This window comes from Apteryx rowi, unplaced genomic scaffold (genome assembly GCF_003343035.1).
Source record: "Apteryx rowi isolate R43461 unplaced genomic scaffold, aptRow1 scaffold_39, whole genome shotgun sequence".
NCBI lineage: Eukaryota > Metazoa > Chordata > Aves > Apterygiformes > Apterygidae > Apteryx > Apteryx rowi.
In genome coordinates this window covers 1,230,239-1,249,786 of record NW_020450418.1, presented here as the reverse complement: position 1 = coordinate 1,249,786, position 19,548 = coordinate 1,230,239, and the positions used below count along the sequence as shown (strand labels likewise).

Sequence of the window (19,548 nt, the reverse complement as noted above, 5' to 3'; positions counted from 1 at the left end):
TTATATAAAACTGAAAAAAATTAATACAATCACCTGATTGCCAGGAGCTCATCTTTAGAACAGATCTGCCTTGATTTTTATTCTAGTTGCTGCTCTGGCTGTGTAAGAACACAGAAGGAGGAGGCTGCATCATACGGTATCTCTCACTGGGGCTGCTGCTTATCTTGAACAATTTTCTGTGTGTTTGTTCTGTGCCAGCTGATCACATCAAAAAGCTGAAGGATTGAGAAGTTCAGGAGCTCAATGAAAGGYGACCTGCACCAATACAGATGAAGTACTAAGATCTGTACATTTTAGCTATCCACGTCAACAAAATGTGCTGAAAGATTTGTTCAGAAATAAGGAAACAGATCCTACTAGTGCGATTGTGTTTCCATCTATGGAATAATGCTGCCTAGATACCCTCCTGACAAACCATGAATCTTTTTGTGCCTTTCTGATTACACTGTAAATCTCACTCTCTCATCTGTCATAAAGATTGATTTTTCTTTTATTGTTTTGTCAGTATATGGTTTTATCTCTTCAAACTCCTTCTCTTCCCCTCCACCCATAATCTGACATTTTGCTGAAAGTAAATGTTGTTAGTTCTATTATATGTATGTTATTGAGCAAAGCTCTAAAAACGAGTTGTGCAAATTAACAGATATAATAAAAAATAACAGCTTGTAACGTATAGCATGCAGTGGCAGCCAAGAGGGCCTGCTCACTTCTCGCTGCGCCTGCCACCCCCAAACACTCCCCATCACGCTTTCAACTGGGCTCAAGCAGCTAYGCAGGAGCCACGAGGCATTTTGCAAGAAAGGGCACGTTAGAGAAGGCCTGGGAGAGGTAACTGAAGTTACAGGCTTGTCCTTAAGGCACTTTACGAAGGCGGCACAAAGCTGGGACACACGTTTGTTCACCTCTCATCCAGGGGCCGCGGGGTACTTGCGCAGATGATACCCTGTGAACTGCAACCCAAGTCGCTATTTCACCCAGACGTGACTTCCAGCTGTAGTAATTATTTTCAGTGTTATATGTGTTAACTTCTGAATGATGGTAATTATTTTGTGTCACCGTTGACAAAGTTGATGACTTTCTTTCCCTTTACCATATTAATCCAGTGACTTTTATATATGCATATAAATGGCATGTTTACTTTGATTAGACAGAAACTGTGAATGTTAAATTACAGTCTGTACCACTGAATCTGCAGGTTTTCTTCTGCCCGTTATCATAGACCAATATTCTACTTTGTGAAGTCATTTATGCCTGCTCGCACTGATTGACAGAAACTGCCAGCCTTTTCTATCCTATTTACACTGGTCTCTATTTGCTTTGCACAGATATAAGTGGCTTCAATTGTAAGATCACACTTCTGTGTAGTGGTTCAAAATAGTACAGCGTGAACATAGTGTTCATAAACCAGGGAGCAAGCGCCTCAGATGCTATTGCGACTAGTGTAGTTAGTTCTGCAGTTTGAAACAGGCGCAATAGCTCAGTCTTAGTTGCAGTCTTAACACATGCAGCTTATGAACTGGCGACTTGATACTGTCCGGAGGGCTTCCGGCTGTGTACAAGCAGTGCTGTAAATCGCTGGCCTTATTTGCTGTTTCCAAATTCTCTGAGAGAGCTAAACATTTGGCATACTGTTGATTTGTAGCAACTTTCCTTTTATAAAAATTTACAAAAAAATGCATGTGAAACTAAGACATTAGAACAATAAATTCTAATGCTCATAAAACACTTAAAATCTCTACAAAGCGTATTATTATAACTAGGGCTATTTCACAGTGCTTAGAGCTCAGGCAGAGGGAGGAGAAATGCCCTGCACTTGGGCTTTTGGCATAGCTGGGYGACGAAGCCCGGTCTAGGAGGGCTCGCCAGCGAGTGGCTGAGAGCGCCGACAGCCCAGGCAGCGAGGCCGCGGCCTGCCCCGCATCCAGCTCCGGCCCCGGCTCCCTCCCGTGCTGCTGCGCAGCTGCACCACGCGTCCGGGGGAATCGTTCTGGGAAGAGGTGAGATGAGGAGAAAACAGCCTGGGAGAGAGGGGATGCTTAGAGAGGAGAGGCGGACTTTTCCTGCAGTGCTTATTTTCTAGCTAAATTAAGAGGGCTTCTTTTCTCTTTTGTTACTTGTTACATCTTCTCCGACCATTTTAGTACAAAATTCTTTCCCAAGCTCAGACTTCCCCATTGGAGTTGTTATACTAGCTGTTCTTTTTTTTTTTTTTTCTGATTACACTGAAATATTGGGCCAGATCCTGTGCTCAATTTGAGACCTCTGTCTCAAATCTCTATATCCAGGCAGGAGCAAAAAAGTATTAATGGATAGGTAGGTTGCAAACAATTTTATGATGGTGGGAAACTGAGACCAGCCTAGCTGAAAGAATTTTAGAAGACACTAAAGTTAGAGGYTTCTCTAGTGGCCTCTGGGTAGGCAATCTGTCTTTATGACTAACTTGAAGGAAGATCTCTTTACAGAAATACACAAACATAACTTAGTTTTGGTTGATTTTGTTTCCAGCCTCCTTATCCTAATAAATCTAGGCTTCTTTCATAGAATGCTCAAAATTACAATAACCGTAAATAATATCTCATCAGTCTTCTTAAGCCTCAATTCAGTAAACTGCTCTAGCCACGGTGTTTTTAGTCCTGCATGCAATTCCCTTTATCACATTTGGGAGAGAAGAGCTGCAGTACTGCAGCGGTGTCCGCACTTGAACAAGATAGAGACGAGACTGGAAAAGGAAGCCATAAAGATGTCCCAGAGTCTAAGCAGCTTGTTTTACAGCTGCAGATGAAAGAAACTCAAGTGTATTTTACCCCAAAGAAATGGAGGAGGTAACTGGTCGCTGGTGGCAGGTGCAGAGGAGATGCTCACCGCACTTGGCCGCCTCGCTCGGGCCAGCGCCGGCCCTACGGGCCACTTGAAGAAGGATGGGGCAAGGGCCAGAGGGCAACCTCGCGCGCAGGGCAGGGGCTGCCGCGGCGGTCGCAGTGCCTGGTCCRGGCTCTGGGCCCTCCTTCGGCCGCCTTGCCACCCCGCACGCGACGGCCCTGCGTGTGACGCAGCCCCGAGACCTCCTCATCTTCTTCATGCGAGAAATTTCTGAAGTTAATTATGGAATCTTTAATGTAAAATATTCAGGAACACTTATTTTTGAATACCTTCGGTTTAATTTAGGTTCTTTGAAATTTTAATATCTTGCTTTAATATTTAATGCTATCCTGACATACATACAATGTTCAAAATCTATTCTTTGACYGAAACAATTCCTAGACTTCCTATATGGAAAGGACTGAGATGGAGAGATAAAGGAAAGGCGCTATCTTAAAGTGATACAAGTCTCTTCTTATTCTTCCTGTGGACGTATGGGTCATTACATTTCCAAAAAAAGTAACGTAGACTCAGATATGTCAAATATTTTTCTTTCCTCTCTGCTAATTATCAAAGACTATGGTCTTTTAAAAGCCGGCAGAGCCTGTTTTGGATCTTCTGACTCACTCTCATCTATCACGTCGTACCTGAACTGCATTGAATCCAGACTTTCCACCATTTTTCAATTAGGTCCGGCACTGAGGAAGCACTCGTGGTATTTACTTAGGGCTCCACAGAATACAAAAGACATATGGATCTGGGCAGTAAATTGGATGGAAGTTGCGTTATTCAGAGTCTTTGTGGGTGAAGAACAAACACATTATCTTTGCACATTTTGTTTACTGATCTGATGCCAAACAGGTCACTACCGTGAAGCACAAGCTAGTTAGCAAGCTGCAGCGCGCTCTCCAGGGAGCTTCCTGGGAGCAAAGGCTGCATCGGCATTCTCCTTGCACAACTAAGATGGTATTTGTTCCTGCTCATTCATAAGGCTAATTCATGTAAGAATTCCAGATTATAGTTAAAGCAACCCTTCTTACATGCATAAACGTTTATATAAATGTCTATATATTGGGCTCAGTTCATATGTCTATATATATGTCTATATATTACTCAGTTCATATGTCAGCTCTAATTAAAGCCTCTCAGTTATTAAAATCTGTCTCACCTCTTTAACGTGTTTTACAGCACAGTACCTTCAAATGAGAAGCATTACTTTTTTTCCCCCAGCTTTAGCTACCTAATTAACAGATACCATTAATTTGTGAGCTTCATTCAAAGTGAAATCAGTAATACAGGCATTGTGCAATTTTCTAAGAGTCTCCATTAGAGTCAAGATGCATAAAAGCACTTAGAAAAAATCACAAACTGACAAGGTTTAGTGTTTAAAAGATATAGGCGAGCCTGTAGCTGGAGGAAAACAGAACTAGTATTGGGGAAAAAAGGGGTTCTTTTTAAGGATCGAGTATGAGACTTGTATAGAGGATTTTGCATGCTCTCTTATTCAGAAGCATGGGAAAAATATCAGCTAAAGGTGAACGAGCCAAGTTGCTAGGTGCTGAGTGTCAAAGAGCAAGAAAATATGTGTGAACATGCAAAACAGCAGAAGGATTATTATCACAAAGGCTCTCCGTGGAAGAGAGCAGGATATAATGGGGCTGATTTTGAAAAGCAGTTTTGTCCAGTTTTGTGCCTGCAATTTTATATGAACTCATAATGCTGGTGCATCTTTATGGACACATTTTATGCACTTAGATGATCACCTGCCCAGCTTTTACTGCCAATCAGTTAGATTTCCTTGGGTCAGATATCATGTACCATTATTCACAGAATATAATAGCATATACCAGCAGTCTCACCAAGTTCAGCTGGACTTTATGTGCAAGTATAACTTGGCATGGATAAGAATGTCAGAACTGATCTGCAAGCCTCAGTTTGTCCTGCATAATTATTGGTGACAAATATTATTTTCAGATATGAGCACACAAAATCAGCTAAAACCGTTTTAAATCCCTGGTAAATATCTATATACACACATGAGGTATATGGCTCCCTGTAACCAATATTTAGTATTAGCGGTAGATCTTAAGCATTCCTCATGGCCCACACATACTTACTAATAAACTTTGGAGAAATATTTGGAGGGAATGTTTTGTTTGCCATTTGGTACCCGATTTCAGCCCTAAGTCTGAAAACAACACACCTGAGGAGTTTGCACCCTGACTTCCAGATCCGGCTCCATAGTGCTAACGTGCATGTCAAGCTGGATACCAGGGCAAGGCTATAAACATCTCTAAAGCATGATCTTCCGCAGTGCGAAAAGTGCTCGTCTAGGATGGTGGAAAGAATTAGCAAAGCGCCTGGAGAAACTTGACTCTCCGGGCTGCGGCGAAACCCCGCAAACGCAGCCTCGGTGCAGCCGAGAGGGAGCCGGCCGGAGCCGCGGGCCCGGGCAGCTGGGCTGGGCAGCGAGGCTGCTCCGAGTGGCCGCCACTCGCCCTGCTCGCAGCACCCCAGCTCACGCTTGTTTTGCTCCCTTCACAGCATCGCTTCAACCTTTTACGTTCACGCTGGAAACACAGTCCTGAGGTCTGCAAAAACAGAGTCTAAGGAAGGCGATGGGGTTCTGTTTGTTTGTTTCTAAAGCCGAATGACTTCTGTGCTCTGGTTTGTTATGTGACCCCGTGACAGGCCTAACACCAGAAGCAGGAGGGTGGCAAACTGGAGGACGGAGGCAGAAACGGGAGGCCAGGAGCAGGGACCTCTTAACCTAGGCTTGTTGCTAGATCTCACCCAACCGTACCTTGAGATTCCCGACAATTTGAGAAAGCTCAGACAGGCGAAATAACCTATTTATTACAACAGAGAAATGATACCAAATATAATCTGTTAAATGCCAATGTTAGCTATTTAACAAAGCTATTATTTTTWWAAAAAAAATTATTTATATTTTTGTGTGTGGAGACTTGCATTCAGTAGAACTAACCCTGTGTTTTCCAGGGGTTTCCTATGATGGGTTGGAAAGAGGGATCCAAAGGACGAGCTAAATTTGTTAGATGTGTGCAATAGGCTGTTTATTTCCAAGATAGACTTGAAATGGGATAATGACAGGGAACTCGGCGCTTAAAGCACAGAAAATGCGATCATACAGTGAAACTTGAGCCAAATGCTGTTCTTGCTCRTGTGTCAAGTTTGTTAAAACAAGCCTGGACCAGGATTTGTCCCTTTGAGAAGATACATCTATTGGAAAGTTGAGCCAGGTGAATAGGAAATAACTCAAGTACTGAAGAGGTTAAAAATGCCAAGACTGTGGTGGGCTCATGATGGAAATTCATTAGCTCCTAGCTGGATAAGTAACTGTGATTCTCTTCTAATGTAAGAGCTCTGTCAGCTTGCAAAGGAGCAGATGTGCACACAAGATGGATAGTTTCAAATAGCCAAAATACAGTTCTATTCTTCAGAGTTTATCTTTTTTTCCCATCTAAAATAAGTCCAGATTGTACATAGTCTGGAAAACAAAACAACAATGTTTGAAGAGTGGGAGTGTTTATTTAACAGGTGGGTTATTTAGAAAATGGTTTAATCTTATGAAAATAATAATACTGTAGTATGCTGCAGCAGTGACTCAGAACATATGGGAGTAGTAAGGCAGTTTTTTTGATTATATTTGGATATGGGGGGTTGGGCTAGATTGCTTTAATTAAGAACACCTGTGGGAGTGCTTTGCTCTTTGCATTTGCGTTTATTATTGTCTTTGAGTCTGACGCCGCGTCTTGGGCAGCAGTCACCCCCTCCTCTTCTGCTGCAAGTGCGGCAGGGGACAAGACAGAACAGGACTGCAAGGAGCAACGCGCTCTGTGCCTGGCTGAGCCCGCGGGAGCGGGGCCCCGGCCACCCGGCAGCGGTGCTGTGTTTCCACAGAGAAGATGCAGAAAACCTGTCCCTAAAGCACAGATTTGACACTCGGGCATTATTACCTCTGCATGAGCGGCAACATATCCTGGAAAAAAAGGGACCCTGCCCTCCAGGTGAGGAAGGTAGAGCGGCAGGAGCTGAGCTGCAGGTGCAGTCCCAGCCCCTCTCGGCAGGCAGGCAGTGCTTTTCCTTACGAACCGCTCTCATTTTTGAGGCTCCTGCGGCAAAGGTTGAGCCGCCCTTGTTTGAGGGATTGTGTGGCTGTTCGGCTCTGGGTCACCGACACTGAAATCTAAGTTCTGCCTCGAGGGGCCGAGAGATTTGGTTTTGTAGAAAAAAAATGGCGTTCCCTGCTCTTGTTCGCAGAGCCCATGTGGTGCAGAATTTGATGTGGCTGCTTGGGGGGCAAATCCAACCCCATCGGTACAGGGCCAGAAGCAAGCTTTACCGCCTCTCAAAAGCAATATCAGTAACACTTACGCCGAGGTTAAAAAAAAGAGCTATTTTTACTCATACATAGCAATGCAAACATGCTCAACTCTAGAATAAATATATATCTTCATAACTGTTTTAATTTGGGTATGATAGCTGCACTGAAAATTGAGCTGGGAGTTATTTTAATAATAATATTTTTAATAGTAGAATGATAATTACACACGTATCTGGTTCATTACCACCATGAGATTTGGCTTTTATGTTAAAATGGTATCTCTCTACCCTTAACAAATACATATCACTGTTGTTTTTTTTTTCCCATACTTGTTTTGTCCTTATTAACCCTWCCAAATATACTGACAACATATTAGCTCTGCAGTGACTAGCTCTTGCACAGTGAAAATAGCCACTGAAACAGGGGAAAGCCCCAGTTCTGGGCCCTGCTCTAAAACGACTCGGTGCAGAAGGTCTTTTTTGGTACTGTGGTCATGGCTGGGCCTTGCTCGCTGACTGCCTTGAGCCCAGGCACTGGGATGCTACGTTTCGGCGTAGGCTTTTCTGCCCAAGCCTCAGGAAGGTGGGAAGGGATTCAGCTGCAAAATATTTTTAATTTATTGGAACATTAAAATAATTTTCACAACTCACAGGTTCTGCTAATAGTGTGAGCATTAAACATAAGTTAAATGCCTTTAGTAAGAGACACCATGAGCACAGTAATTTAAAGCAATTATTAAATTAATAGCCTATGACAACTAACTTTTCATTCATTCTAAGACTCCATCCCAGTATTATTTACTATTAACAACAACAGTGTCATGAGTGTTAGGAAGCAGAAGTTAAGAAAGTGTTTGAGGGGAGGAGGTTGGTTTGCTTCTTGTTTGAAGTATGACTGAATTCCTCGTTGTCAGTGCTTATGAGAGATATCCAAGCTAAAGTGGATGCTCTTGGATGAAGAGCCTAACAGTAATAATGGCACATTTCACTATATGCTAAAATAATTACTTTTCACAACCATTAACTTAATGAGGAAGTAAAAAAAAGAAGTATTTTCAGATCACAGTTCAAGAGAAAGATGAACACATTTTAAACATTTAAAGGAAGAATCCTATATTCTTCTTACAGAGAAAAAAAAAGCTGAGAAAAAAATGAAGACAGTAGAATGCAAAACCTGCAGTAAAATTCAGGCCCTTTCTGTTGTATAACTGAGAAAGCCAAAATAAATAGAAAAATGAAGCAATACATCTGCCTTTCACTTTTGCTATCACAGGTAATTCCTTCTCATTTTGGAAAGGAGTTTAATCTTTCCCCCTTTCCGTCCATTGCACAGAAGCTACCAATGGAGCTTGGTGACCAGCTACCTGACAAGGAAGGAACAAATAGCAGAATTTTATCATTTGCCTGATGTCACCAACTAAAGACCAAGCGTAGAGTAGGCAGGCATTGTAGGTATTTGTCTGAAGARGATCTATAATTAATTAAAAACGATAGCTTAATGCATAATTATTTCTGTGGCTTTCTATACCACATGCTAACCCTACTCTTCCTTTTTCTATTTTCTGTTTTSCCAGTAGACTCAGCCCCTAAAGGCTGGAAGGCAGAGGAGGAGCAGGTGCTGAGCAGCAAATCTGATCTGTGATCTTCACATGTTTAAATTCTTTTTGTAAGTATTTCGGTCAAAATTCTCTACTCTCTTCTTCTGTTCATTAACCTTTACCGGAGTGTTAATTCCATATTCAAATATAAGGTCAAAGCCCTTAGCTGAATTTTTTTCAGAAGACCTAAGTGTCTTATCTAAAATCTTCCAGCAAGAAATACCGTGAAAGAAGTACTCATCAGTGCCTCTTGACTGGCATTACCACAATCTCACTTCACAAGCAGCTGAAGTTAAATCTGAGCACAACCATTCCTGGGAGCCAAGTTACTACGGGTGATTAACTTCAGAAATTAATTTTTAAAATGTACTCTTTTACATTACGTTCCTATGCAAAACGCTGCTTAATGCACTGAAACAAAGACTAAAACACTTATCAAAACTGCCATGCCAAAAGCGAATGCTGTAAAACTTCAGGTACCTGTCCACTAAGTATTTCACCAACAGGGAAGGCAAACCTATACTCGAACAGTTCCACTATTTGCATTATATAAACTTATGCCCAGATGAAAAGATTTTAACACCATACCTCATGCTGCAAGGAAAGTCAACGCTTATGTATCCAGCTTGGGGAAGAAAGTTTTGTAGAGTCAGATAAACAATACAGAGCTTTCAGATTCTTTTAAGTAAAAATCAACCCCCATAACCCTGTTACAGAAGCATCTATATGGTGTTTCATTTTCCCCAGATACACGCCTTGAAGTTACAACGGTAACAAGTCGAACATAAATACTGTGCCACAGTGCTGTATTTCTTTTCAAAATCCTTCAGCTCCACAAAGGTACTGACTGCTGAATTACTGACAAGAGGTTGCTCTCCGTTGCCAACTGCAAAGTAACTACAGTGTGATAATTGTGACCTCTTTGGTTAAAATTTCATCTCTCCACTCCCAAAACTTAACATCAAGTCTTTTCCCTTTTAGCTGACTATTCATCTGACACTTTTTTAAGGTTCATCTTAGAAGTTGGAAGCTAAATTTGACAGATGCTCCCTCCTCCTCCCGCTCGCCCTGCCCTACCTTTTCACCTTTTCAGCTGGAGAATGAGGGGGATAAAGTGGCCAGGAAGAGTAAAGGGCTGCGGCGCAGCGCGAGGTCCAGCAGCGTGGCAGTCACGCGCACCGTGCTGCATCCCCGCGCCCTGCGAGAGAGCAGATATTGCACAGGAGTGAGCGGGTCAACAGGGGAGCTGGCGGGTTTGCTAGCCGGCAAGAGCCGAGCGGACACTGAATCCGCCTTCGCTGACGCACATTGCTAACCTGCCGCAGCCGAACACGGCGCGGCCCCAGGGAAGGGCAGGGGAAATGGGGACGTCGGAGCCAGCCCTGGGCCATCGCTGCTCTGCACTGGGCTGGAAAACGCCGAGGGAGGTGGCAAAATAGTTCACTTCTATTTTATTATCACAGCATTGTTTTTATTTACATTTGAAGCCTTCTTTAGTTACTACAAAAGCCTGATTGCCTGTAATAACAGTTAAATATCAGTTTAGAACTAAACCCCTTTTAGCTGATACAGACTATTTTTTTTTTYAGGGATACTTAGAAGAGGTTTTAATGAAGTCACTGTTATTTTCTTTAATCAGGCTTTTTGCTTACCAAAGAATTAAGCATATATCTGCATCATTAGCTATTTGAAAAGATTTATGCAAATATCTTGGAACCAAACTTCAGAAAAACGTGTCATGCACATTGTTGTATTTTTCCTTTGAATGACCTATAACTCCACATGGATGGCTCGCTAGCTTGTTTTCCAGATCACTGACAGACACCAGCAAAGCAGCTTAACATCAGAAGCATCAGTTTCTAAAAGGGTAGGTATAGAAGTGCCACCGATCAGAGTTTTTTTCCAGATTACCGATCAGTTGTGTTTTAGGTAGATGTCAGACCACAGAAGCAGCATAATTCAGTTTGCCTTTCTGCTACTAATGAACATGTGGGCAAAATAGGATAGACACATCCCTATTGTTAAAAGTAATTTAGAAATGATTCATAGGAACTTATGATCCTTAATTTTGGGCACATTAAAAAAATCCATTTTATACAGAAATTATATTGGCAAATGAGATCCATTTCTTTCCTTTATGAAACTCACAGTGTCTCTAATCTTAAATACACTTCCAAATGCTTGGGGGAAATGAATTTCTAGTAGCTTTCTCTAAAGTTAACTTTTTTTTTTAAATACATGTAAAAAGGTCAAAGTTAATGAAGAAAATAGTGAATTCAAGGTTCCATGGAGGAACAACGCAGAGCTTTTAGCAATTCACTTAAATGAGAGAGGAAAACCAGTTCCTTTAACATTTTAAAGCTTTCATAGCCTAATGAACCGTGCTACCTCCTGTAGCTTCTACAGAGCTGAAATTTCTGCAAGAAACTGTCTCATTAGCATTAAGTGGGAGCCGACTGCCCAACTTACTGCGGCTTCCCGGGATGCTTCACCTCTCGCATTTGTACTCAGCTGATGAARTATCACTACCTGAAGTGATACGTCAAAAATGTTAAGCACATCTAAATGACTRCACCTTCAAACCTAAATTAATCTCCCTGAAGATAAGGAAAACGTACTTTCGTATAAGAAAAGAAAAAAGGGGGGGGGGGAAGGAACGCGCCTGCCATCTCACCACTGGGCACACAGCAGAAAACAAGCCTGCTGCTGTTAAATGACATCTTTAAGGTTTATTCTTGCTTGTGGTTCACATTTAAGTCACTGTCTTTGAGGTTAATGGGAGTTATGTACTTATGACTATAATGGGTTTGATAAGTGGAAGAGCTGATGCTATTGCACATAAATTGCATCATGTAATGTGTGAATTGTGTTTTAGTTTTGGCTGAAAAATAATAAAGAGAAGGATGGATGTGCATCAGGGGAGAACAGACTTCTTAGCCCTCTGGATACTAAATGCAATATATATAATCATTACACGCATTTTTTTTAGCTGGCAGCATAAAAAAGGTAGTGGAGGGATAATAAATGCTTTCATATTTGAAAGATAAGGGGGGAAATTCATGTGGCTTTAGTGGCAGTAACCACTGCCTCCCCCTCTCTCCTCCTTTCCCTATCTTTAAATTCTGGTTTGCTGCAGAAATGTAATTTATTCTGCTAATGGAGGCTTAAGTTTACCTGGCTATACAGTTGCCGTAGAGGATGAGTAAAGAACTGTAAGATGATGAAAGTGACTGCAAGTAAAATTACTTTCAGCTGTGCTATTTTTCATTACTGTTTGCAGTTCAGTTCAGAGTTCATCGCGTTCAAGAACTAAGTTCTCCGGTCTGCCCAAGTACGCTCAGAGCAGGATCAAAGTAAAAGGTCACTTTTGCATTTCTCCAATCACAGGGATGGCTGTTGGCATAAATTTGAGCAAACCCTAAGGGATAATTCTGGCAACCAAGAGTTACTGAGACATCAGCATGCAGGTGAAGCAGAGCCTCTAATAACCGCTATACATCATTCCGCAACTCCCTTTAACACGARCGTCCTCAGATGATTACATCCGATGGCCTCACGGCAGCTGAGAGCGACTGGGAAAGGAATTAAGAAGCCAGAGAAGGTTGGGAATTTGGCCCCACATCTTGTCCTGTAATACAGATTTACATCCTACCAAGGAGAGCTTAATATCCTTTAAAATATAAATGGCTGGAAACTAAGTTTATGGGATGTGACAAATCTGCTGATCTCTACATTTTTAACACAACAGTTTTCCAGTGTAAAGAAACTTTTGATCTCTTCATAAATTAGGCAGAAAGTTGGTAGAAAGTGATAGGGAAAAAAAAGTTTCCTCAGTGCCGAAGGTGAGCAGGGAAAAAAAAATCTCACATACCCTTGCTGATACAAATTTTCAGAGCAGGTTTTATTGCGAATCCCTTCCGAATTATCCTGAGACCCTTTCTGCAGTAGCGTTGAGCTGGCTATTTTCAGCTATGTTATGGACTTTACTGAAAGCAGAGTAARTTCCCTCTCTCTCCCTTAACGCTCAACGGAGAAGCATAAAACAGGACCGAAAACTAAAGCCAACCCAACCACAGTATGTTCAGACCACCAATTCAGGTGTAGTGAATATGCTTAAGTAAATTCTTCCCTTCAGGGTAAATATTTATTTACTGTCTGTTAAAAGTGAAAGAAGAATTTTTATTTCTTGTTTTTTAAGAAATTTGTTTTTTTTTAAAAGAATTTCTTGTTTTAAAGAATTTTTTATTACATGTTTTAGTACAGCCAGAAAGGTTATGGGTATATTGGCTCTTTTTCAGCAGTGCTGAGATCGACTTACTGGCTAAGTAAGGCTGAAGTGGCTCCTGGCTGGACTCCGGCCGRGAGATGCGTGGGAGAAGAGGTGCCCGGCGGCCCTGGCGAGCGGGAAGACGCCTGGCGCTCCCTGACGGGCTGGCGACGCCGTGGGCTCCTCCAAACCTGCCGCCTGCAGCCGGCCGGGGCTGGCGTGACCAACGGACCCATTTCCCAGATGGGAAGGTCGCACTGCGCTCTCAAGGCATGCGAGCTGCTTGCGGGAAATGTGGTAGCACCAGGCTTTGCGGTTTCTGTGGGAGGGCTGCCACTGTCCCTGAACGTATTCACGCTCCCAGAGCCTGCAAGTCAACGAGGACTTCTGCTCGCGGTCTGTATGGTCCTACCTCATATCTCCCTACCGCCACAAAGCGTCCTTCTCCCCCCGCCCCGGCACCACTGCTGCTGCTGGAAGTGGCTGTGGTTTCCCCCAGTCTAGCTTCGTAACCCACCTCCAGGCCAAGATCTAACTGCAGGAGACAGGTGAGGAGTTATCGGACATGAGGCTGAGAAGAGGGCTGAGCAGGACGGAGATGGAGACGCACRGACCCGAAGGAGACGGAAGACAGGTCAGAAAGGGAGATACGGCCAGCTGAGAGGGGCATCCTTGCGGAGGGTGACAATGTACATGTTAAAGGAGTGTACAGCGGTCCTCATTAAAACCCTCACCAACACCCTTCTGCTAGTTTACGTTAACCACCGTACGCACGGTGTCCTTTGCAACAAGGACAGGGGACGGTGCAGAACAGTTTCCCCTTCAAAGGAATAACTTGGGGTTTCAGTGGCGACACCAAGCTCTTTGCCAGCTCCTCAGTGCAAATTGCTGAGAAGGAGTCAACTCATTTCCAATTCTAAAGAGAAAGTGTCAGGCTAAAACTTTATCCTTTTCCTAAACTTCCTCACATATGTCAGTTTATGCAAGAATTTTAAAATTATTTAGGATTGTTTTAAAAGAAACTGAACATTTTTGCTTGCTTTTTTCTTTTTTTTTTTTTTTCCCCTGGAAAGAAACAAAACCTTCCATGGCAGGTTATGAAATATGGATTATTTACCTCCACACTGGACACAAGCATGATCCAGTCATAGAAGTAAATGCATATTTAGACTTTAAGGCATATTGTTTATCCATGTAAATACATATTTTGGTATACACATTCTTTATAACACAGTTACGTGGAATAAGCAGAGATTTTGGTAGGCATAACATTTACCATTATTTTTCTAGAATGCTAACTCTGAAAATGTGCAAAAAAGCAGCTTTTACTGGTGATTTTTTTAACACTCCTGTATCTTAAAAACAGCATAGTTTCTAAAAAAAATATATATATTGAAAAGTTTAAAAAAAGCTGTCTAGCTATGAAGAATACATTTCCTGCCAAATTAGAAACCCTTGAGAAACTGCATTTGTTTAAGAAGTTGTGAGACATCCTTTAATTCAGTATTAGTATAATATCATGATCAGCAACTGTATGATTAGAGCATCATTGCTTCTATATGTGTCACCAATGAGATGGTAATTAGTAGACCTGAGTTATTGCACAAGTAGGAACTTACGGTGTTACAGACTTCAGGGTTTCAAATGTGGAAAACAATCTTAATATCAATATTCAGTTATACTGCTTGGAGCTCATCCATTTATTTTTCACATTTTAAAGGTGGGAATAAATATAATAATATTTGCTCAACAGATATGAACAGTATGGGTTAATGATTTGGAGAAGCACAGAACATACCTTGGAATAGTTGCCTAAAGCAAGTACACCCCAGAAATTAAAGGGTGAACAGACTTTCTAAAATGTTATTGTATTCAATTTGCCACAGTCTGCACAGTCCATTTTGGAAGAACACCCCAATAAGTCCCAAACTGTACAATTCTCAGTTTACCCTATGGAACAGATTAACCAAAGAACCAAGTTTCTTTATTCGATCAATTTTGCCTATAGCTCCAGTCCTGCAAAAATCAAGGTTGATCGACTTTATGATGTACTCTGTCTTTTGAATTAATCGGTGCACAAAGTTAAGCACGTCTGTGTCTCTTTGTAGGACTGGAGGGTTAAATGGTCAAATTTTCGTGAGCAGCCTTCGAGAGACAAACCCGACGGACGCCGAGGGCACACACTCACGCGTGCGCAGCCCCAGCATGCGTAGGGCCGAGCTGGAGAATCTGCACACGCGCCCGCACACACACACACACACACACATTTCCACTGCCGAACACGCAGATCTCATTGATGTTTAAATACCTATTTCATCTAAGAAAATGCCATTGGCACCTAGAAATGTTTGTTTTGTTTTGTTCCTTTTTAGACTTGACAATAATTATGTCCCCAAATGTCCACGCTATTCCAGTGGTATCCAGAATGCAAACAGTCAATACTTTAGTTTTTTCATATTTAATAAAACGGCTGTTTATTCTATTCTGCTGCTGGAAATATCAGGTTCCAGATATCATGAATCAGTGAAACTGTTTATCAAAATACATAATTTTATCCAGCCACAGTATAGAAACAGCTCTCAATTTTGTGTGAGAAGAGGCATATGAGTTGGATTATGCATAACCTAACTCTTTTTTCCTTCTTCATAGAACTGTACTGACATGGTATTTTCTGCAGCACCACTGTTTCTAATGAATGGATTCTAAAATATAGCACTTTAAAGCTGCAATACAAGAGAGATCAGAATATCAGGACAGTATATAATATAATTTGAACTGTTTTTATACGATTTCTGGAAAGAATGAATTTTTTCATGTTATTCAAGGTTTTAAAAAATGCCACATTTTTGAAAATAGTAATTGCTTAGCACACAACTGAAAATAATCTAATAGAAATCGCAAAATCTGTCACTGAACAGAAGTAGCGTGACTTAAGACATTTTATTGCCATATTTTGGAGTCAACATATTTCAGTTTATACTCTGCATCTGAGTTAATCAGTAATGACAACAGATTCACTGCATAATCTGTCTACATCTTAGCATGGGATAGTATATATGGAGACTAAGGAAATTCAGAATTCGTATTTTCAAAAACTGGAATATTTGTAAGCTGAATTTGGAACTGCTGAGTTTGTACAGTACTCATCTGGTATTGCTAGCTACAAAAACTTAATATTAGGAGAAAAAGTGTTATATTTATAGTAATTGTACCACCTACTGGAGTTCATATATAAAACAGGTGCATGGAAAGTAGATTAATAATGTAGATAATTTTTTATTAATTTTGTCTTGAACAGCTGTTTTGTAAGCAAGTTAACCTCTATGGGGGTCAAGGGAGATCCTATATTCAAAGGCTGTTGGACATAGTCAGGTCCCAGCAATTTACATGGATGACACTTTCAAATTCAGGTGTAAAGTGTAAGCAAAATGTTGTATTAATGCTGTATGGAGCTGTGTTTCTAAAAAAGAAAAAATTTTAGTAACATTATATGCTATTTTGAAACTTGTTCCTTCACTGAGTTACAGAGAAGTTAACTGCTGTAGTAAGATATTCGTACAGTATTAGTACATCAGTAATGAAGTTCTGTCTGTAAAGATGCATCATTGGTAACATGCACTTAAGTACAGTTATTGGAGCAACCTCGTTTTAATATATATATGTATTATATATATATATATAAAATCTGCTTGATACTTTATGTATTTTCAGATATCTAATATTTAAAAGCATCCTTTATCATTGCTAAATTAGCCAAAACATACAATTCATACAGTTTTGGCCAATAATAAAAAAGGGACTATTCAGCTTCTCACATATACAGCCATTTAAGGATTTTGATTTAGAATGACTTAGGGAAAAATTGTCACATTCACACAGTGTCTGAGAATAACGTGTGTTCTATTTTGTAATGGGAAAACTAGTTTTTACAGAGATCACCTCCTGATTAGTGATAGTAGATGGAGAAAACAAAAAGGCGTTGGTGCTGTCCTTGACCGACTGCCTAAGCACACACCACCGTAGGCTAAGCTCGAAGCAGTGCCGGTACCCACCGGCGATGGAAGCAGAGGTATGCTCTCAGCCCACAGCACCTTTGTCCTCAATTAGAGAGTAGTTATGCTCAAAAGGATGCTTTAGCATTTCCCAAAACACATTCCAGATTTGTTGGAGAGGAGGAGAAAAGAAGTATTTTATAAAGGCACACCCATGCTGAATTTGCAGGAAAAAGAAAAGGAAACAAAAAAGCAGTACTGCACAATGCAGTTATAATACAAGGCTCATTCTTGAAACCTGAATATCATGCTAGAAGAAAATCTAGATATGTGTAATATTTTGAAGAAATATTTTGAAGGCAATATTATTTGATTTTTTTAATCAAAAAAGAAAAAATGTTTCTGTGTAAATGTGGATAGAATGTTATTTAAGAAGGGAACTGAATATTTGTATTGCAGCCTTAAAGAAGCATGTTTTTACTGCAATATTCTTTTTTTCTGTAAACTACAGTCTGCAACTCAGCAGACCATGACTGAATGCTTTTGAAAACTTGTAGATTACAAACATGAAATCACAATTAATATCCTCTAAAAGTAATTTCAGAGCTTTCACGTCTTAAAAAAGGACAATGTGTACTGCTTCACAAGGTAATGCAGCTAATCAAAAAAAGGAGTAGAATTAAAGTATTTACATAATGAGCAATTCTACAGAAGGCGATCATCCCCATGTAAGCACTGCTGATTATATCCCACGCTGCTTTTAACAAACTCTACCAGATTGGATCCAGTCATCAGCACTTTCAGAGAATCCTTAAAAGCCTTTTATGGTTCTTTACATTTATTGTAGAATGATGTTCTTCAGGTAGAATATGCTGGTGAAAGAGGACAGTGTCAACACAAGGGACCAGCAGGAGAACACCACTTCCGCATCGCCCGTAATCCCGTACTGGGCAGTACTTGGAGCTGCAGAGAGAAGAACAAGGGGTTAAGTGAAAATTTCGACTCCGCGCCCCCAAATTCCTAATTTTACTTAATTCTGATAAGATAATGTTTCAGAGCAGCGAAAGCATTCTTCTGAAAACAGAAGAAAATGATGCAAAAATAAAAAAAACCCATGCTACAAAACCGAGTAAATATTGCCTTGTTTTAATGAGAATAAATCATTATTAATGCAAGCATTTAAAAACCTGAGTACTTAACATTAGATGAGTGCATCATACTTAAGCATCTGAATAATTTATCTGTTTTTAAGTTACTGAGCATTAAAATCCCTATTGAAATCAATGAAAGTTGAATGCATTTAGCACTGTTGGAAAACAACTCATATTCTATCACTGCCTAACTTTAGAAGCCAAACTTTGAAAATTTTGCTTAGCCAAAGAGATTCATATTCATTTTCAGTCTCTTTGAAGAAATTATCTTTACCTTCTTTAGTACAATGCCTTTCTCAAATTCCTAAGTAAATATTATAGTAAATGCATGCAAATAGAATTAAAAATGTAACAGCATATTTTGGAGAAACAACAGAGAAAATAGCAATTTGTAACCGTCATGATTAGCTTGTCTGCTATTTTGATTGGGGCTTTGGCACAGGAAACAGATTCAAGCACAAACCCTTGATTTTGTTCTCGTAAAATCATAGCCAGTAGAAGAGAAAACGAACTGTGAAGTCACCCTGACCCCAGCCTGAGAACACAAGATTACTTCTACAGCGCGTTCACATTTTCTGCCTAGTGCCGGGAAGCACAAAGCACCGGGTTTAGTTCCTCGCTGCTCAGCCCGCGGCTGGYGGCGCTGCCGCTCCGAAACCCTCCCGCAACTCGCGTTACCTCTAACTACCAAGTGCTAATCTTTCCCTTCTGTCACATCAGGTATTTTTCTTTCAAATAAGAGAAACAATTAAATCACTCATTTTTATATGTCTACTACTAATTATTCCCTTAACAGAATCCCAGGAATTCACAGTTATAACCTCTTTTTATTTTCCCCTTGAACCGGGAAAGAAAACGGCACTAAGCATTTCTGCAGGTGTGCTGGTGGCCTTGCGGTGGATGTTCCTCCAGACGCGCCGTGCTCCTCCTCCTCCGAGAAACCCAGTCACTTGCTACTTGGCTTGGGCCCTATTTTTACTAGTGAATTTTATCCTGAAAAAACCTGAAATGAATCACAAATGAAATTTGCAAGTGTGAATCAAAATGCGGATGATGTCATTTTATCAGGAAGCACCAAAGATGAGTATTTCCTTGGAAGCTCGGCACACTCATGGTTTCGGGGGATGTTAGTGTGATCTTACACCCTGGGAAGGCAGATATGCTGGCAAAAAATACAGGTCTCCCATTTCTCTGGAACTCTGCTTTTTCTCAGTCATTTGTATTTTGTTTACAGGGCACACCTGAGCAGAAAGGGAATAATTCTCAGTCTTTTGTTCCCTTATACAGGTATTTTTCTCATCACCGATATCCTGTATTCATCCTACTTTTTCAGGAAG

The 19,548-nt window shown here is 40.8% G+C and overlaps 1 protein-coding gene across 2 annotated transcripts in view; it reads right to left on the bottom strand.

The window, feature by feature from the left end:
• Window positions 1-17,898: 17,898 nt before the first annotated feature.
• The window catches only part of NEGR1 (neuronal growth regulator 1), a 304,317-nt gene continuing 302,667 nt past the window's right edge, over window positions 17,899-19,548 (bottom strand). For both annotated transcript variants that reach the window (XM_026074528.1, XM_026074529.1), the window contains one exon: window positions 17,899-18,023. In XM_026074528.1, the coding sequence (XP_025930313.1) occupies window positions 17,899-18,023 (125 nt within the window). The remainder of the gene's footprint in view (window positions 18,024-19,548) is intronic.